The 24,350-nt window shown below is 41.6% G+C and overlaps 1 protein-coding gene across 1 annotated transcript; it reads left to right on the top strand.

The window, feature by feature from the left end:
* ENO4 (enolase 4) lies at positions 1-22,423 on the top strand. Its single transcript, XM_054163576.1, is given in 14 exon segments — positions 1-309; positions 1,760-1,888; positions 2,251-2,441; positions 4,389-4,513; positions 6,504-6,673; positions 7,476-7,607; positions 7,935-8,000; positions 9,062-9,124; positions 11,255-11,422; positions 13,578-13,703; positions 17,349-17,544; positions 18,647-18,714; positions 19,475-19,592; positions 22,236-22,423. Coding segments are annotated over 14 exon segments (2,049 nt in total).
* The last annotated feature ends 1,927 nt before the right edge of the window (positions 22,424-24,350 follow it).

Here is a 24,350-nt window from a genome sequence, read left to right as displayed (position 1 = left end):
ATGCAGCAGGGACAGGGAATCGCCAGGGGCTCCGCTCAGGGGCACCGCGGCAGCAGAGCCGCTCTCCCGCGGGGCTCCAGCCCGAGGGGACACAGCCGCCCCACCCGCAGGAGCGCCGCCGGTGCCCCGCTCTCGCGAGAACGCTGCCGGCCGTCGCCTAGCAGCAGCCGCCGCAGCCCCACCATGGAGCCCGGTGGCCGGCGGCAGGAGGCGGCGGAGTTCTACCGAGCCCACCAAGTGCCGCAGCGGCTGGAGGAAGCGCTGAACGCCCTCTACCCGCTGCGCCCCGCAGACCTCTACGGGGAGCTGGTAGCGCGGGGAGGGGAAGCGGCGCGCAGGCACCCAGCGCCTGCCTCCCGAGGGCTGTGCCGGGCTGAGGGGAGGGGGGGCTGGACGGGGCTTTTCTCAGCCAGGAGGACCCTACCTGGCCCCGTTCCGGTGGAGGGGGAGGCGACCGTGGATGGCTGTGTGGGCTTTCCCGTAGCCCCTTCCCAGCTCCCGGGCGTAGACGCCGGGCTCCGTCCTTGCCCTCAGGCGAGGGAGGTGCTGCGCATCCCGGTGCTGCGCGCCCAACAGGTTGATGCAAGGAGCTCGGTGCCTCTTTGGCTTCACTTAAGCTTAAATCATTTCCTGCTGAGACAAGCAGGAGCTGCCATGGTTTTGTGTTTACGACCAGTGGCACTTTGACGGTGGGCCAAAGACATCCTCGCAGCGGTGGGGCTCTTTGTCCTGTGCTAGTTGCTCACACAGATACGTGGGGCACGAAGTACTTCTCTGTAAGCAAGAAGTGTATTCTGAAAATACTTCTCGTTTTTCCCTGCCTGCATCACACACAGCAAATTTCGTGCATAGCGTTTCACACGAGAACTTCTTCTGAGAAGGAAGATTTTGATTAAAGGTTTTTAGTATTTTTGTTATGGAAAAAAAAAAAAAAAAAAGAAGAAGAAAATGGGGGGAAAAATCCAAACAACTCCCAAAACCCCAAACAAACAAAACCCCCCAAATAAAGCCCAAAACAAAATGAAAACACCACCCCACAAACAAAACAAAGAAACCCAAAACAGCACACACAAACCCCACAAACAAAACAAAACAAACCCAAAACAGCACACACAAAACCACCCAAAACACACACACAAAAAAATTGGATAATTTTAAAGCTTAAAAGCTACTTGTTAACAGGTAAATAGATAAAAGCACACTACAAGAATTCTTATGTAACATTAAGATCTAGCAGATTTCTGTATGGATTTCTAAGAGTTTATCTTGCCCAGGATCTTCTTTCTCTTTGTAGGACTTTTTTTTTTTTCCCCAAGATCTTCTCCACAGACAAAATCATTTTATAGCAGCTCACTGCACAGGGAAGGTGGAGGCTGTGTGAATTCTAGCAGAAATCGGCTTCATGAGTAACAGGATGATTACTTTTCTTACTCAGTGTAAAGCCAAGTAAGCCTTGGACAAATGCCTGTTTTCTAGGAAGGTAAAGGAGACCTATTCATCACTAACTTTGCCAAATAAAACACATCTAACCTGGATGTAGCTTTGGACTTCCATGCTTAGATATGAGTTGGCTCTGTTCCCTGGAATCTCAAGCAAATAATAAAGAAGTAAAATGTACAGTGTAACAGAAGTATTTTGAATGCTGGAAGACAGAAGTGGATTTTCTCAGTGGTGGGTTTGACTGGACTGTATCTGATGGAAGAAAAATCTCTTTGCATAGAAATTGACCTTTAATGCATTTCTTTCTCTTTCATTTAAGGCTAACTACTTTTCTAACATTTCAAAAGCTCCAGTGATATGCAAAGTAGTTGGAAGACAAGTTCTTGATGGTGTTGGTCAGCCAACATTAGAAGTGGAAATATACTGTACAGTTAAAAACTATGAGAAGGTATGAGCTACTTGTCCTAATGACTGTATGGTCTTTAAAATAACTCTAGCCTATTCTGATGACAAAGTACACATGTACAGCAGATTTATCAAGATCTGCTAAGTCGTATAAGTAGTACTAAGTAGTACCTAAGTACTACTTGCATAAGTAGTTATAATTTAGGCCAAGAAACATGCCAAACATCTGTGATTACTAGTGTATGAGAAGTTAGGAAGAAAGTGCTGGGGGAAAAAAGATGTTAAGTGAAAAACAGAGTTGAAGATAGGTACTTCTAGAGTTGGTAAGGACACATCTTACTCTTTCAAATGACATTTCAAAGCTGGAAATTAACTAGTATTTTAATATATTATTTTTTTTTCTAGAGAATTTGTTCCACCATAATGTCTTCTCATTCTCAAATACCTGAGAATGCTTCACCTGAAACAACTGAAGCTGATGAGAAAGAAAGGATGGACTCTGTTACCACTGGCGTGATGTGGGTCAATGAATCACTGAACACAATGTTAAAAGACCTGAAGCCTACTGACCAGCGTAAAGTGGATCAGATGCTTGGGTAGGTTTTGGATGTTGTGCAAATTATTGCATTTGAAATATGCACCACTAATTTATACTTGTAACTGAAAACCAGAATATTCAGTGTTTTCTACTATTTTAAACAAAAAATTATTATGATTTGTAGGATGTGGTGGCTACTTCAGATACATTGCCCTATATCATTTCCTGGTTTGCCTTTCTTTTTTTTGTAATTATGACATGCAAATCATGCTGTATTTTACAAGGTTTCATAAATGGGTGTCTACATTTAGCCCCTATCTGGGGATAAGTTACAGCAGGTGCTCTGTCACTTAATGAGCCCTCCCCAGCAGAGAAGAGGATTTGGGGAAAGGAGAGAAGACCCCCAGTCTGAAGTGAAAATGGATTTAATGAAAGCAAAGGTACAGCAGTCACAATAAACTGGAAAGCAGTCCTTGAGAGCAGGAGAAGGGCAGCAGGATCAGGAGGATCCCTGGCAGGAAGCTCCCTTCTCCTTCTGCAAACTTCCCTCTTTGTACTGAATGTGATGTTTATGTTCTGGGATACACCTGTTGCCAAGTCGAGTCAGCTGTCCTGGGTGACTCAAAGCTGCTGATGGCCTTCAGCCCATGACTAGCTTAGGATTCTGCCCCAGCAAAACCAGGACAATGGGATAGAAAAGTAGAGATCTCCAAGAAAAAATTGTCTAAACATGATCATGAGTGAAATGCTCCATTTAAGAAACCTGTTCAGTGGCAGTTTAATTCAGTGGGGATGCTTATCACAATGCCACTTCTTCTGTTCCCTGCTCTGCAGAGCAGAAGTGGTACAAAGGGCCTGTGAGTGTGTGCCTCCTGATTGAGCTAATCCACAGAAGTCATGTGTGTTTATATACAGTTTTCAGGCTCTGGTGGAGCCTTCTCTTTGAGCAAGCTACTCCAAAAGGCTTCTTACTTCAGGCAGTTAGTTTCTCTGTAAGCATAGTCTCTGTAGCAAAGCTCCATCTTTGTGGTTTTTTCATTCACATAGTTCCTCTTGGGAGCATCCCAGAGTTTAAAAAAAAAAAAAAAAAAGGCTGTATTTTTCCATGCAAAGAAATATGTCTGGGTTTCATAAGAGAAAAAAAATACATAAGGTAAAAGTATCACAGACAGACCTGGATGTATTTTTATGGTAATATTGGAGGAGCTACCTGTCAACATTATGGCCTTCTTGACACTGGAAGCAGTAATATGGCCTGGTGTCCTCTTTGCAGTTGGAACAGTTTCTTCCTTCTGAGTTGAATGACCTTTGCTGTAGGGGTAGCAGTTGGGCTGCCACACTTGCCATACACTGTAGGCAAATAGACCTTTCACACAGAATAGCTCTGGGGAGACCTCGATGAAGGGAGTAAGTCCTCAGTTGGAAAGAAATTCTTCCAGGTGTTGTGGGTCTAAATGAGATTGTAACACATTTTTTTGCACTGCTTTATATATCTTACATACTCAGCTTGCCTGAGCTGGGTGGCTGTGACCCATGTATGCAGTTTCCACTTTGTGCATGTAAATTCCACTGCTTCTGAGCTTGCAGCCACTTAGATAACCAGTGCAGAGCTCACCTATTGGATTAGCAGCCTAGGCCAGGCTGCTGTACATCAGGAGGTTATGACAGGACCCATTACCGTCCGTGCGCAGCAAACACATCCTTCACACCGAGATTGTCTACACAGAGCTGATGTTCAGACCAGTGTGATTTGAAAAGCATGTGTTGAGGTTTATAATGCTTGCTTCCTGTCCTGTTCTTTAGTTCAACCAATGCTGCAGGTAACTACCAAAAATAATGACATTTATTGATGCCTCTAGCTTGACACACTGAGTCTATGGTGGAAGCTTAAATAGCTGCCCTTAATCCACGGCTCTTAGTGTGTTCTTTAGCTTGTATTCTGTGTCAGCTTGTCACATGTTTAACATTATTTGGAGCCAGTAATCTTTATGCCTCTTCTCTCCAGTGAATACTTCACTGAAAAGGCAGAAGAAAACAAGACAAATCAAAAGCAAGCAGAAGAAGAAGCGGAAGCCACCCTTCCTTCAGATGCTCCTGCACTACCTGGGAAGAAAAAAGCAGCAAAAGCAGGTGTTAATTTATTTGGTTGTAATGTTTTTCTGTGATACAAATATTGATAAAGGTGCTAAAATACCTGCTGTAGCAGTCCATGGATAGGGAGTGACACTGTCTCATTTTCAAAGGGTTTGGTTACCCTCTCCTAAATCTTCTTTCTGATCACAGCAGTTTCTCCTGCAGAAATGAGAGAGGGGAATAGAGAGATTTTTCTCATCATTCACATGCACTGGTTGAACAGTTTCTGCCTTTGTTTTACAGTTGGCTTAGACAGGAGGTTATTACACTTCAGAGTGAGGAGTAAGAATGGAGGAGGATGCAAATGAAGAATAAAAATGAAAATTATAAGGAAAGAAAGGGGAATCATAGAACTGAACAAGAAAATAGAATTAAGCTAGAAGCTGGAAAGAACAGAGGAAAAAAGTTGGAAAGAGGGAGGAAAAATGTTTTTTGCTAACACTGACAAAAGGAGGAAGGTGGAAAGTAAGCAGAAGAAAGGGGATGTGATGGGAACGATGGGTAGTACAGAGGGGGGAAAAGTAAGCAAGAAATCCTACTAAAGGAAAAGAATGGTGTGAGTAGAGAAACAAGGTAAGAACATAGAGCCAAACAAAAAATCTCCCTAAGGAAAAAAGCACCACATTACCTCCAGACATTGCTTTACCCTCAATAAGAAAGGGCTTGTATAATTTCTTTCACTGCCTTCCTCTGGACCCACTCTAACAGTTCTATGTCCTATTATATCCTGAAGTACATAAATTTTATTGAAATGGAAACTTGTGCAGCTCTCCTACTGGGAGCCAAGCTAGCTGGTCAGATTTATAGAAGATTCCCCAATGTGTGTGGGTCTTGAGAATTATTTATCTTCCACATGGGTGCTCACCATTCATGTTCAGAGAAGCATTGCAGGCCATAAATATGGTAGTGGGAACTGCTGGGTTCCAAGCATTTTGGCAGAAGTTACTCCACTGTATCTGAAAGGGAAATAAGTTCTTTTGGAAACTGAACAAGGATTATATGGATGTAGAATATTTAAAAGACCAATTTTCTCATTGGAATATCCAACTGTAGCAGGCTTAAACTTTTTTTCATTGGCATTACTTGAAGTATGTTTACTTCTAGTTAGGGTAAGGACAATAATGTGTTCAGTTTTGTCCCACTCACTACAAGAGAGACACTGAGGTCTTGGAGTGGGTCCAGAGGAAGGCAGCAGACTTGGCAGTATTAGGTTGATGGCTGGACTCAATGATTCTACAGTTCACAGGATGTTAGGACTTGGAAGGGACCTCCAAAGATCATCGAGTCTAACCCACCTGCTAGAGCCAGACCAGAGAATCTAGTACAGGTCACACAGGAACACATCCACGTGGGTCTTGAAAGTCTCCAGAGAAGGATACTCCACAACCTCTCTGGGCAGCCTGTTCCAGTGCTCTGTGACCCTCACAGTGAAGAAGTTCCTTCTCATGTTGAGGTGGAACCTCCTGCGCTGTGGTTTGTATCCATTGCCCTTTGTCCTATCACAGGGTGCAAGTGAGCAGAATCTGTCCCCACCCTCTTGACCCCCAGCCCTCAGGTATTTATAGACATTAAATTCCCTCTCAGTCTTCTCCAGACTGAAAACTCCCAGGTCTCTCAGCCACATCCCGTAGGGCAGTGCTCCAGTCCCTCAGTCATCCTGGTAGCTCTCCGTTGGACTCTCCCAATGATAAAGAAATCCTGCTTATGAAAGGAGCATGAAAAAGAGATGTAATATCACTGGATATAAGCATGGATAAATAAAAATACAGATTTCAGTGAATGGGTTTGAAATACATCTGAAACTAGGTGGAGTACAGCTCCTTTGTGTACTTGTAGGGCCGTTTCATCTAGAAACAATTGATGAGATTAAGTTTCAGAACATTGCAACACACCAAAATGACACTATCATATGTAGTCATATTACTGTGATACACAAGCACATGATTTGGACTACAAAAATACTTGGCTGTTGCTCTCTGTCTTGTAGGAAAGAAGGTGGCAGTTGCAGAGAAACCAATCCCACCTGCTGAACCTGCTGAGCCAGTGCTTTGTGGCAGCTTAGCCATCGGGGGAACATCACTTGCTGTAGCTAAGGCCGGTGCCACCGTTAGCCATACTCCATTGTACTTGTATGTCACCCAGCTGAAGCACGGTGAGGTACATCTCTTTCTTGTGATTTTTAATCCCAGCTATCACAGTCACTCTAGAATTCTGAGGCCAGTAGTCCCTCATGGCAGTAATATTAAATATACCTCATGGAATTCACCCTTAAGGTCATCACCAGTAGCACTCTTTGAACCCTGTGCCATAATTATAGAATAGAATTAACCACGTTGGAAAAGACCTTTGAAATCATTGAGTCCAACTTATTACCTAACACCACCTGACAGCTAAACCATGGCTCCAAGTGCCACATCAAATCCCTTTCTGAAAACCTCCAGGGATGGGGACTCCACCACCTCCCTGGGCAGCACATTCCAATGGCCAGTTACTTTTTCTGGGAAAAACTTTCTCCTCACCTCAAGCCTAGACTTACCCTGGTGCAGCTTGAGACTGTGTCCTCTTGTTCTGGTGCTGGGAGAAGAGACCAACTCCCACCTGGCTACAACCTCCCTTCAGGTAGTTGTAGAGGGCAATAAGGTCTCCCCTGAGCCTCCTCTTCTCCAGGTTAAAGAACCCCAGCTCCCTCAGCCTCTCCTCACAGGGCTGTGCTCCAGACCTCTCCCCAGCCTCATTGTCCTTCTCTGGACACATTCAAGAGTCTCAATGTCCTTGTTAAATTGAGGAGCCCAGAACTGGACACAGGACTCAAGGTGTGGCCTAACCAGTGCTGAGTACAGGGCAGAGTGACTTCCCTGCTCCTGCTGGCCACACTATTCCTGATCCAGGCCAGGATGTAACAAATTATTCTGGTTTTTTTTAACATGTTTATTTTCATGTGGTACTCCAAATTCCCTAGGATTCACCTAAAGAGATGGCTCTACCACTCCCAATGGTTACTCTCTTGCACTGTGAAAGAATGTCATCTGCAAAACAGAGATTAGTGAAGGAAGTTATGCTCATACCACCAGTTCAGTTATCACTCAAACAGGTACTATTTCATTTTCCTTTTTATAAATGCATTCTACAGACTTTATCTAAGCTATATATGTACATAAGTATGTCAGTCTTTACAACACAGTCCTTACACACTGCATTTTTAATGTTTTGTTTGCTTGCAAGGCCAAAGTTTTAACAAATATTAGTGCAGAATTATAGCCTAGAAGAATGCTAAAAGAAGTAAACAGTTGAAGATATAGAAGAAGATAGGTGAAGATATGTTAATATGGGGGGGATCATTGTTTTCCCTCTTCTGATTTAAGATGCTCAAATTACATACTTTATCTTGATTTTGAAGATTACTGTTGTTTCATTTCAGGGCCTAGAAAGAGTTCTGGATATTCAGAAAGAAATTACGAGACTATTTGAGCCTCCAGGCAAAGAGGTAGAATAAACCCATCTGATGTATTTCATTTGGTTCTTTTATTATTATTTTTTTCTCCTATGATTGTCTTTTTAAGCTGAAGCATGGAACATTTAGCCTGTTATCAGGCTTAGCCAAATGGAATGGAATGGAATGGAATGGAATGGAATGGAATGGAAAGAATAAGAGAGGAGAAAGAAGAGAAGAGAAGAGAAGAGAAGAGAAGAGAAGAGAAGAGAAGAGAAGAGAAGAGAAGAGAAGAGAAGAGAAGAGAAGAGAAGAGAAGAGAAGAGAAGAGAAGAGAAGAGAAGAGAAGAGAAGAGAAGAGAAGAGAAGAGAAGAGAAGAGAAGAGAAGAGAAGAGAAGAGAAGAGAAGAGAAGAGAAGAGAAGAGAAGAGAAGAGAAGAGAAGGGAAGGAGAAGAGAGCATTAACCAGGATGGCAAAGACCTTGGCACAGAATAGATGTGCTTCTCTGACAGATGAAGAAACCATTGACCCTTTGATGATATTAAATTAACAAGGGCAGAATAAAACATTGCTCCAAGACTTTGTTTACCTAAAGTATAGTGGGAGGGAATGGTACCACAGTGAATACACAATGTAGGGTTCTGATCTTGCTAAGTCTCTCTCACACATACACCCTTCATTATTCCAGGTACTGTTACTGCAGCAGTATCTTGATCTCAGTATGTGCATATGTGAGGTCATTGGGCTCCTCCAAGTGCAGAATTTAGATTCTCATTTCTGAGAGCCCCTGAGTTTTTTTGGTAGGCTAGGTGAGTATCTTCTGAAAAACAAATGATGGTTGAAGTGTTGCCCACACAGAGATGCACATAGGAAGTTAGTTTCACTACAAAGCAAGACTGGATAGTTGCTGACAGTATTCAAGACAAAACAGAAGCTATTTCCTAACTTAAATGTTTGCAATCTCTTAAGACCAAAACTCAGTAAACTATACTATTATTATAATTGTTGTTGTTGTTGCTATTATTGTTATTACTGTTATTATTATTATTTTGTCTCTCTGTTATTTTTAGACTTTCCTGTGGAATTGATTTCTTTCATCTTTTACTCCCAACAGCCCAGCCTTCAATTATCAGGCAGTAAGAAAGGCAAAGCACATAATACAGGGAAGAAAGCTTTGGTAAGAAAAGGGATTTTTCATTTTTAAGCCTTCAACAAGGTATTAATCACAGCAGGGAACCAAAATGTTCTTAAGAAATGAAGTATTAATCTCTAGTACCATTCTGGAAAGGTGGAGGCAAGACTTTCAAATATTCCAAATGCTCATATTTTACACAATGATTTGAATTCTTCTGCCTAAACCTTCCCTTCCTGTGGAACAAGAACAGGAGGGGGAAATTCCTCTGGAATTTCATTATTTTTCTCATGTAGAAATCCTGATAAATTATCCAAATGAGCATTTTACAGGCCTGTAGCACCAGCAAAGAACGTGTCCTTTTGATTGTATAGGCCATAAAACTATTACCCACCTTGCATGTTGTGCTGTTTCCCAGCTCGGGGAGCATAGCTCCCCTCTTAATCATGCTGCATTAAGCTCCCATTTCCTGTTTGAGGTGATAGATAATGGCAAACACAAACCAGTAGTTAAAGGGCAGCACTCATGATAGTGCACAGGACATGATTTGGTATGACTCAGATGATCTTATTCTATCACTTCAAAACCCCTAATTTATAGATGAGTTTTCCAAACAGGGGGATGGAAATGTTGTGCCAGTTTTGCATTCCATTCTGAGCTGATTAGAATACTATCCAGTGAGAACTGTTGCTGTGGTGGAGGACACAAAAGAGAGAGTGAACAAAAGTTTTCCTGTTTGTTGCTTAAACAACACAAAATTTGTCATCATTAATCAGCTGACCAATGTTTTTCTGGTGGGTAATTTCTGTATTCTTACCACAGTATGTTCTGCAGTCACAGCTTAAAACAATCCCTGAAGATACAGACAAGGAAACAATGCATTAGATTCTCGGGGGGGGGGGGGGGTGGGGGAATCCATTTATGCCAATCAGAAAAAACCAAAGGAGATAGAAGTGAGACTGAATTTTACACTGATAAAAGCACTGTATTAGTTTGAACTTTTGGGAGGCAGAAAAAAAAGAAAAATGAAGTAACCAGTGAAGAACAACTTGTTTAGGTTATAGAAGTAATGACTGAAGAATGCTTTTTTAAAGACAAAATAAAAGCCTTTAACAGAATGTAACAAGGCACAACATATGACAATCACCTGAAAATGTAGTCCTCACCTCTGTCTCCTGTTAAATGCAGGACGACTGCAGCATTTCATGCTGGCTATGGCTCAGTGCTTCAAAAGCAAGGCAAATAGATCATCCCTCCTTGCAGATTGCTACAAAATCTCAAAGCAATTTGACCTGCATTTTGTTCCTTTTTTTTTGTAATGTGAAGGAACATCCATGCATCCTCTGTAGCTGGACTTCTGCTCTGTCTGCCATAGTCAGTGCTTTAACTCTCGTCAAAGCCGATGCCTTCTGATTGACTTCTCCTGCCTAACCCAGGATTATATCCTGCTGCTTTCTGGGCACCTTAGTGTCATTCTTTAGAACCCCAAATTCCCAGACTTTAAAATTAAAAATCATTGTCTGAAAAACAAACAAACAAACAAATAACCCTCCCTGATAACAGAGTGACACGTGAAATATTCAATACAGCCCTGCCTCGTGGCTCATCTCCAGGCACACTGTTCCCGAGGCAGACAACTCCATGCAGCTGTGCTAGAGGTATTTCCTCCCAATGAAATACATTCCTCCTAGAAGTCCTGGAGATTCCAGTGTTTCTTGAATACTCCCAGGGAGTGTTCAATATCAAAGCTCTATTTGGGGATAAATGAGTAAAAGCTGTTTAAAAGTGGGAAATGTATTCTTTGTGGCAAAGGGACGATGCACAGTACCAGTGACTTGGACACAGCATTCCATTGGCAGCACAGTGATTGTTAAGAGTGCCTGTAAAATCTTTCTGTAAATCAGTACTGGCCATATGAGAGTGAGAATTAAAAGACTAAATATAATTCCAGGGTCTATTAGCTCTCTATTCATTAGCATTTCATTACCCCTCATTTATAGGGAATTGTCCTTCCAAGTTGCCAATGCAATGTCTGAAAACAAATGGATATTTTGAAGATAATTTGTGTTATGCAGGCTGAAGTGACTGTGAATATATCTATCTCTATAGATATATGTCTGTATTATAGATATACACCTGTGTAAATACAGTGATGATTTTTGTTGTTACTTTCAGCCACAAGCCTTAAAAGGAATATCACACTTGGGCTGCCTAATCACAGGATGTGATAATCCAGAGCAACCACTATTACTGATGCAGACAGCTTGCAACAACATAGGTCTGGAGCTAGGAACAGACATGTACTTAGCAATAAATTGTGCTGCTCATGAATTAATGGATTATGTAAGTTATTCTCAGTATCTGTTTTGCTGGGTTTTAAAAGGAGTGGGGCTATTTGTTAACACTGCAAACTTACCTAGAAGCTTCTCACTCTGATTGCTAAGGCAGCATCATGCAAACCACAAGAATTGTGTCTGCAGCTATAAATTACAGTTGAATTAGTCCTATGAGGGCAGCAGATATCTTACTGGATTGTGAGTGCATGGGGACAAGGTCTGCAGGCATCCTTCTGGTAGCTAGATGCAGCCAGATCAGTGAGAACAGCTGTCTGTATTCCTCCTTCCCAGCTGTACCAGCATACAAGTGGTGCACTCTGCGTGGGATAAGGCTCAGTGAACAAAGGCAGACCCCCATTACAGCTTCTGTCCTGCCTGCAAGAATCTCTGCTACTCTCAGAATGTAATCATTCAAATGGCATAAGCCTGCCTTCATCAGCCTGCTTTCTTTCTTTTCTCTGGTTATTTCTTTCATAACATTTTTCAGATCAGTCTGTGTCAGAGCAAACTGTTTTCATGGGCACCCACCTGCTTCCTGCCCTGTTTAACAAACCAGCTTCATTTCACTTTCCATCTCAGACAATTTTTCAATTCAAGCAAATCCTGCTTTGTTGCTTGTTTGTTCTCATTTCACCACAACATATATATATAAAAGTAAAAAAGAATAATTATCTTCTAATCCACCTGAATTTCAAGGATGAAGAAGAAGGAATGACTTACACAAGAATACTTCTGTAATTCCTGCATACCACTAGGACTTTATTTCTCTGTTATTTTACTCTGCTTCTGTAGTTTTCTTCAAACTTCCTTTCTATGTAATTTCACTAAGGCATGTTTGAGTACTCACTAACACTCAGCTCACTGTGCATCCACAGCCATTTTCTTAATTCTGGTCTTTCAATAGTTTTTATTTGACAAAGTTCATTTATCTCTGTATGAAGTCTTAAAGTCCTTGTTCCAAGATCAGTCAGGTTTCTGAGCCAAAAAACCCCACACCACCAAACAACCAACTTCCTATTCCAGGGAATATCTCAGGAGATTCTGTACACTTCGGTGTTCCTAGTGACAAACCTTCCACTGCCGGTGTGTTTTGTGAAAGCAGTTGCTTTCCTGCCCATTGGTGATAGCTGTGTGCTGTACTAGAAGGAGCAAAGTCTCAACTAAAGGGTTTTCAGTAGAATAGAATTAACCAGGTTGGAAAAGACCTTCGAGATCATTGAGTCCAACCTATTATCCAACACTATCTAATCAACTAAACCATGCCACCAAGTGCCCCATCCAGTCTCTTCCTAAACACCTCCAGTGATAGTGACACCACCACCTCCCTGGGCAGCCCAGTTCTGAAGCTTTCTGTTACTGAGCTGTTAAAATCACTGAAGTAGTGCATAGTGTAGCACAGTTTACAGAATTAACCAGGTTGGAAAAGACCTTTGAGATCATTGAGTCAAACCTATCACCCAACACCGTCTAATCAACTAAACCACGGCACTAAGTGCCTCATCCAGTCTCTTCTTAAACACTTCCAGTGATGGTGACTCCAGCACCTCCCTGGGCAGCACATTCCAATGGCCAAATGAACTTTGACAATGTGCCCTTAATAATCCTTACACACTGCAGTTTGTGCTTCCCATAGTGATGGAACTGGATTAAAACTACTCTTATCATTGTTCTTGGGTTCATTTTGAAAGGGGAAAGGCATGTGGAAAGGCAGTATCTTGTTTGTGAGCAGTGGGGGTAAACACCTTTCCCCTGGTGACATTTTCTAGCTGGAAATGAGGACCAAACAAAAATTACTTTGTTTTTTAAGTGCAGAGTGAGAATTTTCAAGTGGTGCTCAATAAAAATGTCCGCTATTGCTAACTTGTAGGTAATGTAGTTCCTCAGAAGCTGCTGAAAAAAGATCTCTCATTTGGGGAGTGGCATCTTGCAGAGCCTTTGGCCTGAGCCCACTGAGATTCACTGCTAGATTCAGCAGTTCCTTGTAACAAGGTGCTGGGCACTTAAGAGTGAAGTAGACAAGTCAGGGTGTGCTGATTGAAGAGCACACAATCCACTGCCTTAGCAGAGATGCTGGATGCATAAGATCCACATGCTTACATCAGTACTCTGGGCTTGCAAGTGTGACCTTCCTTACCTTGTATGCCTTTTACTTCACTTTCTAGGATAAAGGAAAATATGAGATACTCACTGGGACGTTCAAAAGTCCTGATGAAATGGTTGACATGTATGTGGAACTGATTAACAAATTCCCTTGCATTGTGGCCTTAATAGATCCCTTAAGAAAAGAGGTAAGATACCACAGAGCAGTCCTTAGAAAACTGACACAGCTTTTAAGTGGCATCTCACTGAATGTTTCACATTTTTACCAAGCATGTAAAATACAAGGCAGCTGTTTCTGGATGTTTTCTTTAAGCACCAAAATACCACTAGAAAAACGTAGTTAATGGTTCATTTGCATGTCTGTAATTGATAACTCTATATTTTTGACATCATTCCTGACAGAAAATAACCCTGGCAGGAAGGGAATGCAGTCAGTACCAATCTTTGAAAGAACTACAAGAACATGCCTTTTTTTTCCCCCACCTGGCTGTTTTTCTGATTCTACTTGCTGAACCAGTGTCATTTTTTATTGCTTTTTGTGCAAACCAATAAGTTATAAAATCAAATTATAACATTCAAGTGATTTGTAATATCTATTATGCTATATTCTATTCTATTATGTTCTTTTCTATCCTATTATATTCTACTATGTTATATTATACTATGTTCTGTTCTATTCTATTCTGTTATATTCTACTCTGTTCTATTCTACTCTATTCTATTCTACTCTGTTCTGTTCTATTCTGTTACATTCTACTCTACTCTATTCTGTTCTATTCCATTCCATTCTATTCTGTTATATTCTACTCTATTCTGTTCTACTCCATCCTGTTCTGATCTATTCTGTTACATTCTACTCTACTCTATTCTACTCTATTCTGTTCTGTTCCATTCCATTCTATTGTGTTATATTCTACTCTATTCTATCCTACTCTATTCTGTTCTATTATACTATGTTCTATTCTACTGTGTTCTATTCTATTCTGTTATACTGTGTTATATCGTGTTATACTATGGTATATTATGGTACATACTATGTTCCATTCCATTCTGCCATATTGTAATATGCCTTATGTTACATTATATCATATTATATTACATTACATCATATTATATTACCTAGCTGCATATTCCTTAGAATCAGTCAACCCCCAATTATTGCTGCTCTTCTTTTTGACTGAGGTTGGTGCCCAAAGACAGGACAAACCCATCACAGGCAGCACAACTCAGCAGACTTTTTCAAGTGATAATAAACTACCATGTATTTACCACTGTGAGCAAAGTCTGAGGAGCTAACTTAGTGTGTCAAGGGATTACCACAAGAAAGCATAATACGATTCAGCGTGTTATGAGTTACAGATGGATGAAAGAAGCAGAGTGCATAACTTTAAATACTAGCATTTGGTCATAAAATTGTGTTTCCATGTATTACAAAACAGCTAAAAACTTAATTATAGCAGAACCTACAATTCTAGACCTGGGTTCTGCAGTTGCACGACCTGAGATCAGGGTTTGTTCTTGCTGCCGAATCACACTCTCTAATCTGCTTTAAAACAAGTATCTGGGGCTTGTTTTTCATGAGCAAACCACGAAGACCATGATTGAAGGGGGAAGCAAAGTGTTGTTGCCTTTGTCAATCTGCCCAGTGCCCGAATCAATGACTGCAAATTCCATGTGATTGTGTTCTTAACTGGGACTTCCGATTTCCTTTTTCAAATGCCTGTGTTTCTTTTGCTACCTGACTGGTTAGCCTTGCCTCCCTGTGCTGTTTCAGTCTGCCTTTGAATCCCTCCTGTTCCAGCACACCAGATTATTCCCCACTCCTGCCAGGGCTGCAAACTGCCCTCGCTGTTCCTACAAAGAAAAGTATTTGCAACATGAAAATCTTCAGGAGAATTACAACAGGTGGTGAAGTACAGTTTGAAATAGAATGCTGTGTGGAATAGAATACTATTAAAGGAAGTGCCTCTCCTCCTCCTCTCCCCTTGCACATCTACAAAGCTTGCCCATGCCACAGCTTTGCCACAGATAATTAGGTCCTTGAGAACGAGTCCTGGTAGATTAGAATTGGTACCAGTTCAGCAGTTCATTGCTAGGCAGACAGCAGAACACTTTAGTTCTTAAGTTTAAATATTTGTTCAGGTGTCCAAAACCTTCCTTTTCACTTACATGTGGGAATAAAATCCTTAGAGGAACAGTTCCTTATACAGGTTGCTGCTATGTAGGTACAGAAGTCTGCCTGCTTCACAGACCAGGTATTTTCCTGGCAGGATTAGTAACTAGGAAAGTAATGTTTTGATGTGAGAAGTTTGCATTCTGTGGACACAAAGAACAAATCATTCACATATCCCTGCCCTCTATTTATCCTAATATCTCCATTTCATGTGGACAGTGCCTTAAAATTAAGAGGCAAAGACCCTAAAAAAAAATATGGAGCTTTGTATTCTGCTGTTCCCTGGGGGTCAGTCTTGCAGCTCTCACCATTATCATTTTGATAAGTGCCATTAAGTCCACGACTGCCTCCTGTTTAATTGTTTTACAGTCAAAGAAATATTGTGACACTTAAAATATTAACAGCAGAACGAGTCCTCTGAATGAAACAATGGAACACTGCTCTGCATGCCATTAAAATGAAACACATTTCAGGAAGGAAATAAAAATAGCCAACTCTTGCAGTTGATGTAATTGGAAATATTTCACACTCTGCTTGTGTGCAGCTTTGCTTACTTCCAAATCAGAATTTAGGTTTTCTAGCAAAATATTAGAATCGATGCTAAACGACTGTGCTTTGCTTTTCTCAGGCAGGCAGATCTAAAGCACAGGATAAAATGGGATATGTAAGGATACATAAGATACATGTCTTCTGGATTAAACCTGCATTTTCTTTTATCTGCTTTTTTATCCTCTTTTCTTTTTTAACTTTTAGTTTCTTTTTCCTCCTCTTTTTTTTTTCATTTTTTTTCTTGTCTCTTTTTTTCTTTACTTCCTCTTTTCTTCTTTCTTATTTTTCCTTCTTTTTTCTTCTTTCTTTTACTTTTCTTTTTCCTTTTCATTTTCTTTTTCCTTTTATTCTTTCTTTTCCCTTTTCCTTTTCTTTTTCCTTTTCCTTTTCTTATTTGCCTTTTCTTTTTCCCTTTCCTGTTCTTCTTTCTTTTCCTTTTCTTCTCTTTTTCTCTTTCTTCTTTTTCCCTTTCTTCTTTTTTCCCTTTCTTCTTTTTTTCCCTTTCTTTTTACTATTCTTTTTTCCCCAGTTCTCCTTTTTCTTCTTTCTTTCCCCTTTTATTCTTTCTTTTCCCTTTTCTTCTTTATTTTTCCATTTCTCCTTTTTTCCTTTTCTCCTTTTTTTCTTTTCTCCTTTTTTTCTTTTCTCCTTTTTTCCTTTTCTCCTTTTTTTTTCTTTTTCCTTCCTTTTTCCTTGTCTTTATTCCTTTTCTTCTCTTTCCATCTTTCTTTTCCCTTTTGTTTTTTTCCCTTTCTTTCTTTTTACTATTCTTTTTTTTCCCTTTCATTTTCCTTTTCTTCTTTATTTTTTCTTTTCTTCTTTTTTTTTCCCTTTTCTTCTTTCTTTTCCCTTCTTTCTTTTTTCCTTTTTTCTTTTTCTTTTTCCCATTTCTTTTCCCTTTTCCTTTTCCCCCTTTCTTTTCCCTTTTCTTCTTTCTCTTTCCTTCTTTCTCTTTCCTTCTTTCTTTTTCATTTTTTTTATTTTCCTTTCTTTCTTTTTCCTTTTCTTCTCTTTTCATTTTCCTATTAAGTTTTTTTTCACCTCCTCAGATTGTGGCTTCCATTCAGTTTAGGGCTTTTGACCGCAGTTATCTCTCTGATTCTTTATGCAGGACAGAGAACAATGGAGCAACCTATGTTGTGCTCTTGGTTCCAAATGTTACCTGATTGCTGAAGAGGCTGCCACTTGTATTTCTAAACTTAAAATTGACCAAAATATAAATGTGCCAACATGCAGTGGCATTGTCCTAAAATATCTTAACCAAACCAAGGTGTCAGACCTCATAGAGCTCACAGGACTTCTAGATGGTGAGTAGAGGAGGGGGGGGCAAAAGAGGCAGATTTTCAGACCCTGCAAGAATAAAGAGTGTTGCTACACATGTAAATATTACATTCTTCTATTGAATTATGACCACATCAGAAGACACTGAAACTCAAGTTTTGATTCACAGACTGTTCAGGATCTGAAAAAGCATTGAAGGTTTCACAACTGCAGTAAATTAATCACAGGTTCTTTGATTAATTTACTGCAGGATCTTACTGTGATTAATCTACTGTTCAGGAGCTTACAAAGCATTGAAGGTTTCACAACTGCAGTAAATGAATACACTGGGTGTTCTGAATGTGGGTACCCTTGGACAGGGTTAGATACCGGAATTAAACAAGGCAGAAAAAAAAAGCTACCCTTGAGTAATTTCAATTTTGGCTAATGCAGGTATTAATAATAAAGAATTCCAGACTAGCCCAAAATGTTTTAAATTGCTGTTTATGCAGGTTATTAACTCCAAGTACTGAGCCTTCATGGTAACAGTCCTAAGAACTTGTGCAGTTTCATATGTAAGACTTCTCTTTGTATCAGTTTTTCTTTCTTCATTTTTATATCTAAGGAATAAAATGGACAAACTGAATATAGCTAAGTTCCTTCCTTTTTCCTTCCAATCACTGAGAATCACTATATCAAAGCCAGCAGAGAGCAGCTTAAAAGATCCCATTCAGCCAGGATGGCAAACTCCTTTTTTCTTTATAGTGGAGAAAAATCATTGCTATAGTAAGGAGCCTGTTTAAAACAAATGGAAGAGCCTCCCTGCCTGCAGAATACATCACCTGGCAGCCCAGCCAGAGACACAAATTAAACCAGGGTGTTAGATATTCCTTCATCCCTGTTGAAAATAAACCACAGCGTTAAGGTAGTGTGAGGTTAACAGAGTTTACATTTTTAAGAGATGGGTTTCATTGGTTTTCCTTCTGGTTATATTTGAGCTTGGATAGCCCCAGAGTGAAAAAGAAAACCACACACCAAAACCAAAACCAAAACCAACCAACAAAAAGAATGACAAGCCCAAACAGTTTCTGTGTCAAATACATACAAAATATACACCAATGAAGGTTTTAACACTCCTGTTATATATAGGTCAAAGACATATTACCATACTAGGAAGTCCAGATGGAGAATCTTCTGATGACAGCCTTGTGGATCTGGTAAGTATTGAAAGCTGTTCAAGTGCAGAACTGCCAAAACACTGCTTTTAACATGAACTGGTTTGTAAGGAGAAAGCCTTTTTCTGCTGGTGAAAGCAACAACGTTTTACAAAATGGCCTTTTGCTAGAGAGTTGCCTCCCCCCCACCCCCACCCCCACCCCTTTTTTTCCCCTCTCTTTTTTTTCTTCTTCTTCTTTTTTTTTTTTCCCCCCTCCACATAGAGTTAATCTTTGAGGTCTAAAAAGAACAGGCAGGAAATTTGCCAAAGCAGGGAGTGTATTCAAAGAAAAAAAAAAAGTGTGTATGATCTATTGGGACTCTGTTACTGTATAGAAAGAAAGAAAAAAACCACCTAAAATCAACCCACACCTGTGAGTTAGATAAAACATTTCTGAGCAGCAAGAATGGGTTTAGGCAAAAATTCTTTCCACAAATCTATGTAATAATCTTTTGTTTGGGTTCCCCCCCCCCCCCCCCCCCCACTTCTTGTATTGAAGCTGCACTGGCAAATAAAATCTCATTTCCCAGGCTGCTGAAAATTATTGTTTGCCTCCCACAAATCTTTCATGGAGGGGTTTCATTTCTACTGTATAGAGGAGGGTTTGGTGTGGTGGTGGTGGTGGTGTGCTTTTTTTTTCCCTCTGTAGAAAGAGCAGAAGTGCTAAATTAGAAGCAGGGTACACCACGTGTAACAATTTAGAATGACTTCACTTCCCCAAAGCGTGGAGGTTTTAAACCCAGGCACTTTTCTCCTCGCAGGCTGTTGGAGTGGGTGCCAGGTTTCTCAAGTTGGGAGGTCTTTCCCGCGGAGAAAGGGTGACCAAATACAACCGCCTGCTCGCCCTGGAGGAAGAACTGGCCAAGAATGGAAGGCTACGTATGAGCTTCTTTCTTACTTTGTTTTCAGCTTGCCATGAATACGAGAACAAAGCTTGGAGGGAGAATGATTGAAACCGCACCGCGGGAGGGAAGCGAAATCAAAAGGCTACAAATAAGCGCTGACAAAAAGGGGGGAAAAAACCCTAGGATAGCACTTGCCACAATGTATATTGTTGTCCTAATGGATTATCTGTTTACTGAATGTTAAAACAGACCCCCTTCTTCAGGAGTAGCCTACATTAAGCTTTCCACTCCCGCCCCCCCTTCCCCCCCCCCATAATTAATTGGTTGGAGTCTTGAAGCCCACAGTGCAAAAAGAACAAAACAGAAAACCATGCATATAGCACACTGAAAAGCTTCCAAAACAGAATTTTTAGGCCAAATACCTCATCTTCCTCACACCCCTCAACATATATTGATAACAACTTCATCTCACAACCCTCTCTTCAGAGTTTTAGGCCAAATATCTCATCTTCCTCACACCCCTAAACATATACTGCTAACAAAACTTCATTTCACAACCCTGTTTTGTGTGTTACATCTCCAGCAAAGCTGCAAGTGCATGGGTAAGCACTGAATAAACCCCAAGAAAAACCAAAGTTGAGGATGCACATTCAGCCTTAGCCACTTGCATGCATCTGCCTGCATTTCAGGACCTGCATCTTCTTTTTACCCCCTTAAATGCTTAACAGTTCATTAGTGTCACTTCTCACTTGCTCAGGTATCAATCCAAACAGAATAAAGGCATGCAGTCTGAAGGGGAGGCAAAGAGGCAAGGAGAGGAAGAAAGGAAGGAAAGGGTTTGCAAGAATTTATTATGCCCACAGACAAAGAAGAAACACGAAGGAAAATGAAGTCATTTTTACCCTCTTGTTTGTAACAGTTTCCCATTGGGTACAGCACTTGATATGCACACTGTGGAATCATAGAATTGCACCTGGTGCCATGGTTTAGTCATGGGGTCTGTGGTGATAGCTTGGACTTGATGGTCTTTGAGGTCTCTTCCAACCTTGGCGATTCTGTGACTCTGTAATTGTCAGGGTTGGAAGGGACCTCAAGGATCATCCAGTTCCAACCCCCCTGCCATGGGCAGGGACACCTCACACTGTATCAGATTGCTCAGAGCCACATCCAGCCTGGCCTTGAAAACCTCCAGGGATGAGGCTTCCACCACCTCTCTGGGCAACCTGTGCCAGTGTCTCACCACCCTCCTGGGGAAGAACTTCTTCCTAACACCCAATCTGAATCTACCCATTTCTAGTTTTGGTCCATTCCCCCTAGTCCTATCATTACCTGACACCCTCAAAGTCCCTCCCAGCTTTCTTGTAGGCCCCCTTCACATACTGAAAGGCCACAATTAGGTCACAATTAAGAACACAATTAGGTGACAATTAGGAACAAAGCTCACATTTTAGAACATTTGGGCTTTTTTCATTGAAAATGTTCTGAGTCCTCAAAAAAAAAAATGTTCCCCTTGCATCTATGGAACAGTTGGGGAAAAAAAATAGAGGCAGAAATTCTTTTCTGCTTAGAAAGTAATTTCACAGAATGCACTTTTCAAAAACAAGACAGATAATTATAGAACTATGAATTTGAACTGCCTCAGCAGCATTAATGTATTCCAGAGTCAAATGGTATAGTCTAAACAAAAGAGCTCGAGTTTGACAAATATTTAGACCTAGATCTCACAAAATGAAGCAGCAACAATTCCCAAAGCTGTTCATCATTTGGCAGAAATAAAATCCAATCACTAAATCAACAGCAGGGAAACACTGAGCTAGCACCTCTGAGCTGCATACCAAACTCTTCATTTGGCTAGGCTGCCAGTGGTGCAATACACTGGAGGGCTAGCAAGGAGAGGACTCCAGAAGTGGCTCATAGATGAGAGGTGACACTGAGCCATCAGGAGTCCCCCACCAGGAGTGCCAGAATGGGGCAGGCAGCTGGGCCCAGGAGCACCCTAGCAACCCTTGGCACCCCTGCAGCATTGCTGCTCTCCGAGCCATTGGTAATTTGGGTTGTGCCAGAGCCTTGGCCCAAGCACAGCTCCCACGCCCAGTGATGCTTCAGCCTCCAGCCACAGCTGGCTGGTGTGGGTGAGCTGCTCACCAGCTGAGTTGCTGCCTGGTCACCCTTTTGCTAAGTAAGTAACATAAAGTCAGGACACCCTCAGTGCTGGGGTGGCCAGGGGATGTGTGGCTAAACAGTTAGGTGGTGATATGAGGGAGGAAGGAGTGTCACAGCACTGGGGAAAATAGCAGTGAGAAGAGGTGAAGTGTCAGTTACAGGAGCAACTTCTGAACACAGGTTTACTTGGAAGTTGTTAAAGGCTGAGGCAGGAAGGAGGCACGGACAGCTGTGGGAACTTCAGTAAGAGCACAGGGCACAGGAAGATGGCACTCAAGAAAAGGGCAGCAGGGTGAGGTGATTGGTGAAGAAGGGGTTGCAATAAATACCTGTGCACCATGCCCTAAGCCTGCATCCAAAGCACCGTATTGATGTTCCTTTGTCTCTAAGGACCAGACTTGTAAAGGTATTCAGAGACTCTTGGAAGCATCATGTGGCATTTCAAAAAGCACCAGAGAACACCAGAAGCAACCAGATTTCAGCAAGCATGAGTTACTTTTTTCTTCTGTTTCAGGTGAAGCAAACCTGGATTTTGTTACTTTTGCTGAAGAATCACAGCCAGAGAAACAACCTCCTGATGTGCTCCCTGCCCCAGAGCAGGATTCATTGTCTCCATAGCACTCTCAGCCAGCCCTGCAGGTTCCCAGCCCGCCTGCTGTGCCCTCTGAGAACAGCAGGCTGATGCCTAGGATGTCAGCATGAACATCTGGATAAGTTTCTTAAAAGAATAACATAATTTCTAGTCAGAAGCTCCCACCTCCCATCTTACCTATTCCTTGCTCCATTTATTTGCAGTAACTTTAGCCAAACATCTTTAAAAGCATCCAGCCTCTGGCTTCTCTTTTCCCAGAAGCCCTTTGCTCTCAGCCGAAACCAAGTTAACTGAGCAGTGCCTGCAGTGTGAAAGTACCACACAAATTCTCTGCTGTATTTACAAACTGACAAAACAAACAGCTCCTGTGTTGTAGTCCCTCCCCCCCCCCAAAAAAAACCCCAACAACAAACCCCAAACAACCACCAATGTTTGGTTTGGGGAAGTGGAAATCTCTCTCCATACAAAGAGCAAGCTATTGACAAACATTGCACAAAAAACAAAGGCCTTGACTGTTATCTGCCGCTCCATCCCCCCACGCACCCTCAATGCTGCTCTTAGATCTAGCCTGCAAGGGAAGTTTTGCTCCAGTTCTAGCTAGCTACCAGGACAAGTGCACCACTGCAACCCCCAAATGTAGGGCACAAGGCTGTAATTGGCGGCGCTAGGCGGCTGGCTTTGGTGGGAGGCAGGGAATAACAAGTCAATTTCACGAGGTCTGGGAAACTTGTCAGGAGTCTTTTTAATAAGCAACAGTGAAAAGATAAATAAATAATTTATGCCCCAGGTAACCAAAAAAAAACAACAGTCTGAAGTGAAAGAAACACTCCTTAAAAAAACCCAACAAACCTCCTGGCTTTTTGCATCAATGTTCAAAGTTGAACACAGAATTATTACAGCAGCAGGAACCGGAGGGAGAAGAAGAGATACAAAATCATTGCATTGTAAAGTCAGTGTAACAGGTACCTAAGTGAAAAAATGAAGCACCAGAACCAACCAAGGCAATCAATGAGAGAGACAAATTTCCCCAGGTTTTCAGAGCTACATGTAGTTCAGTGACTAGATCCCGGTCCAGGATTCTCTTAGCGAACATGCAACCAAAACAAAACCACCCGAAAAAGAAAGAGGTGAAACTACCACACTCAGCACTATCAGTTTATTTCCAGGAAAAAGCACCAGACAGTTGCATGCAGAGCCAAACCACCAAACTCTGAACATTCATCCTGCAGTACTATCACTGTTCCAAATCATGAAATAAAAAACAACCCAAGTGGCATTCAAGTGCTTGACCACCCAGTTCCAGTTCCAGCCATCGTTAGGTAAATCCCTGATTGCATTTGTTTGCTCGTTATGAAAGGAGGAGAGCCTGGGCTGAATTGGAAAAGAGACTACAATGGAATGTGCACTGGCAGTGGAGCAAGTCAATTATGTACCTAGCTCGCTGCCTCTGGAGGGGAGAAGGGCTGAGGGGAACTGGGATTTGTGCTATCAAAACACAGACATCCAAAGTGTTACCTAATACAGAAATGAACGCCCCCAGCGTGCACCAGGTTCAAAGCAAAGGCTTATTTGGTAGTGCTGCGAGCTTTCAGCTGGGAGTCTCAAAATGCTGATTCCCAGGAAGCTGCAATCCTAGAATTCCCAATTCCCAACCACAGCCCATACTGAGTAGAGCCTGGAGTAAGGGTTTTTTGCAGCAGTAAACGCAGGCTCCGGTGGCGGCAGCTCACTGAAACAAAAGCCAGGAGGTGAATCCTCCCCTGAAAGGCTTTGAATCCAAGTGAGAGAGCACCAATCCCTACCACAAACTTCTACCTTTGGCTGGTGGTTACCACAAGTCTTGGTACCAACCTGACCTGCTGCACTGCCTCTGCTTTTTGGTCTTTGGGCTGGCTGTCCACTGGGGAACCTCAAACAGAACTAAGTGTTACGCTTGTGCTTTTAATTTCCTCAAAAGAGTGTGTGTGGAGACAGCAGTAAGGAGACCTACAAGATCTTGGTTTGAGTAGGCATCAAAATCTTTTTAAAGCAATGTGT

Source organism: Dryobates pubescens, chromosome 8 (genome assembly GCF_014839835.1).
Source record: "Dryobates pubescens isolate bDryPub1 chromosome 8, bDryPub1.pri, whole genome shotgun sequence".
Classification (NCBI taxonomy): domain Eukaryota; kingdom Metazoa; phylum Chordata; class Aves; order Piciformes; family Picidae; genus Dryobates; species Dryobates pubescens.
Note: the sequence above shows the minus strand (reverse complement) of the source record. Positions and strands in the feature narration are given on the sequence as shown.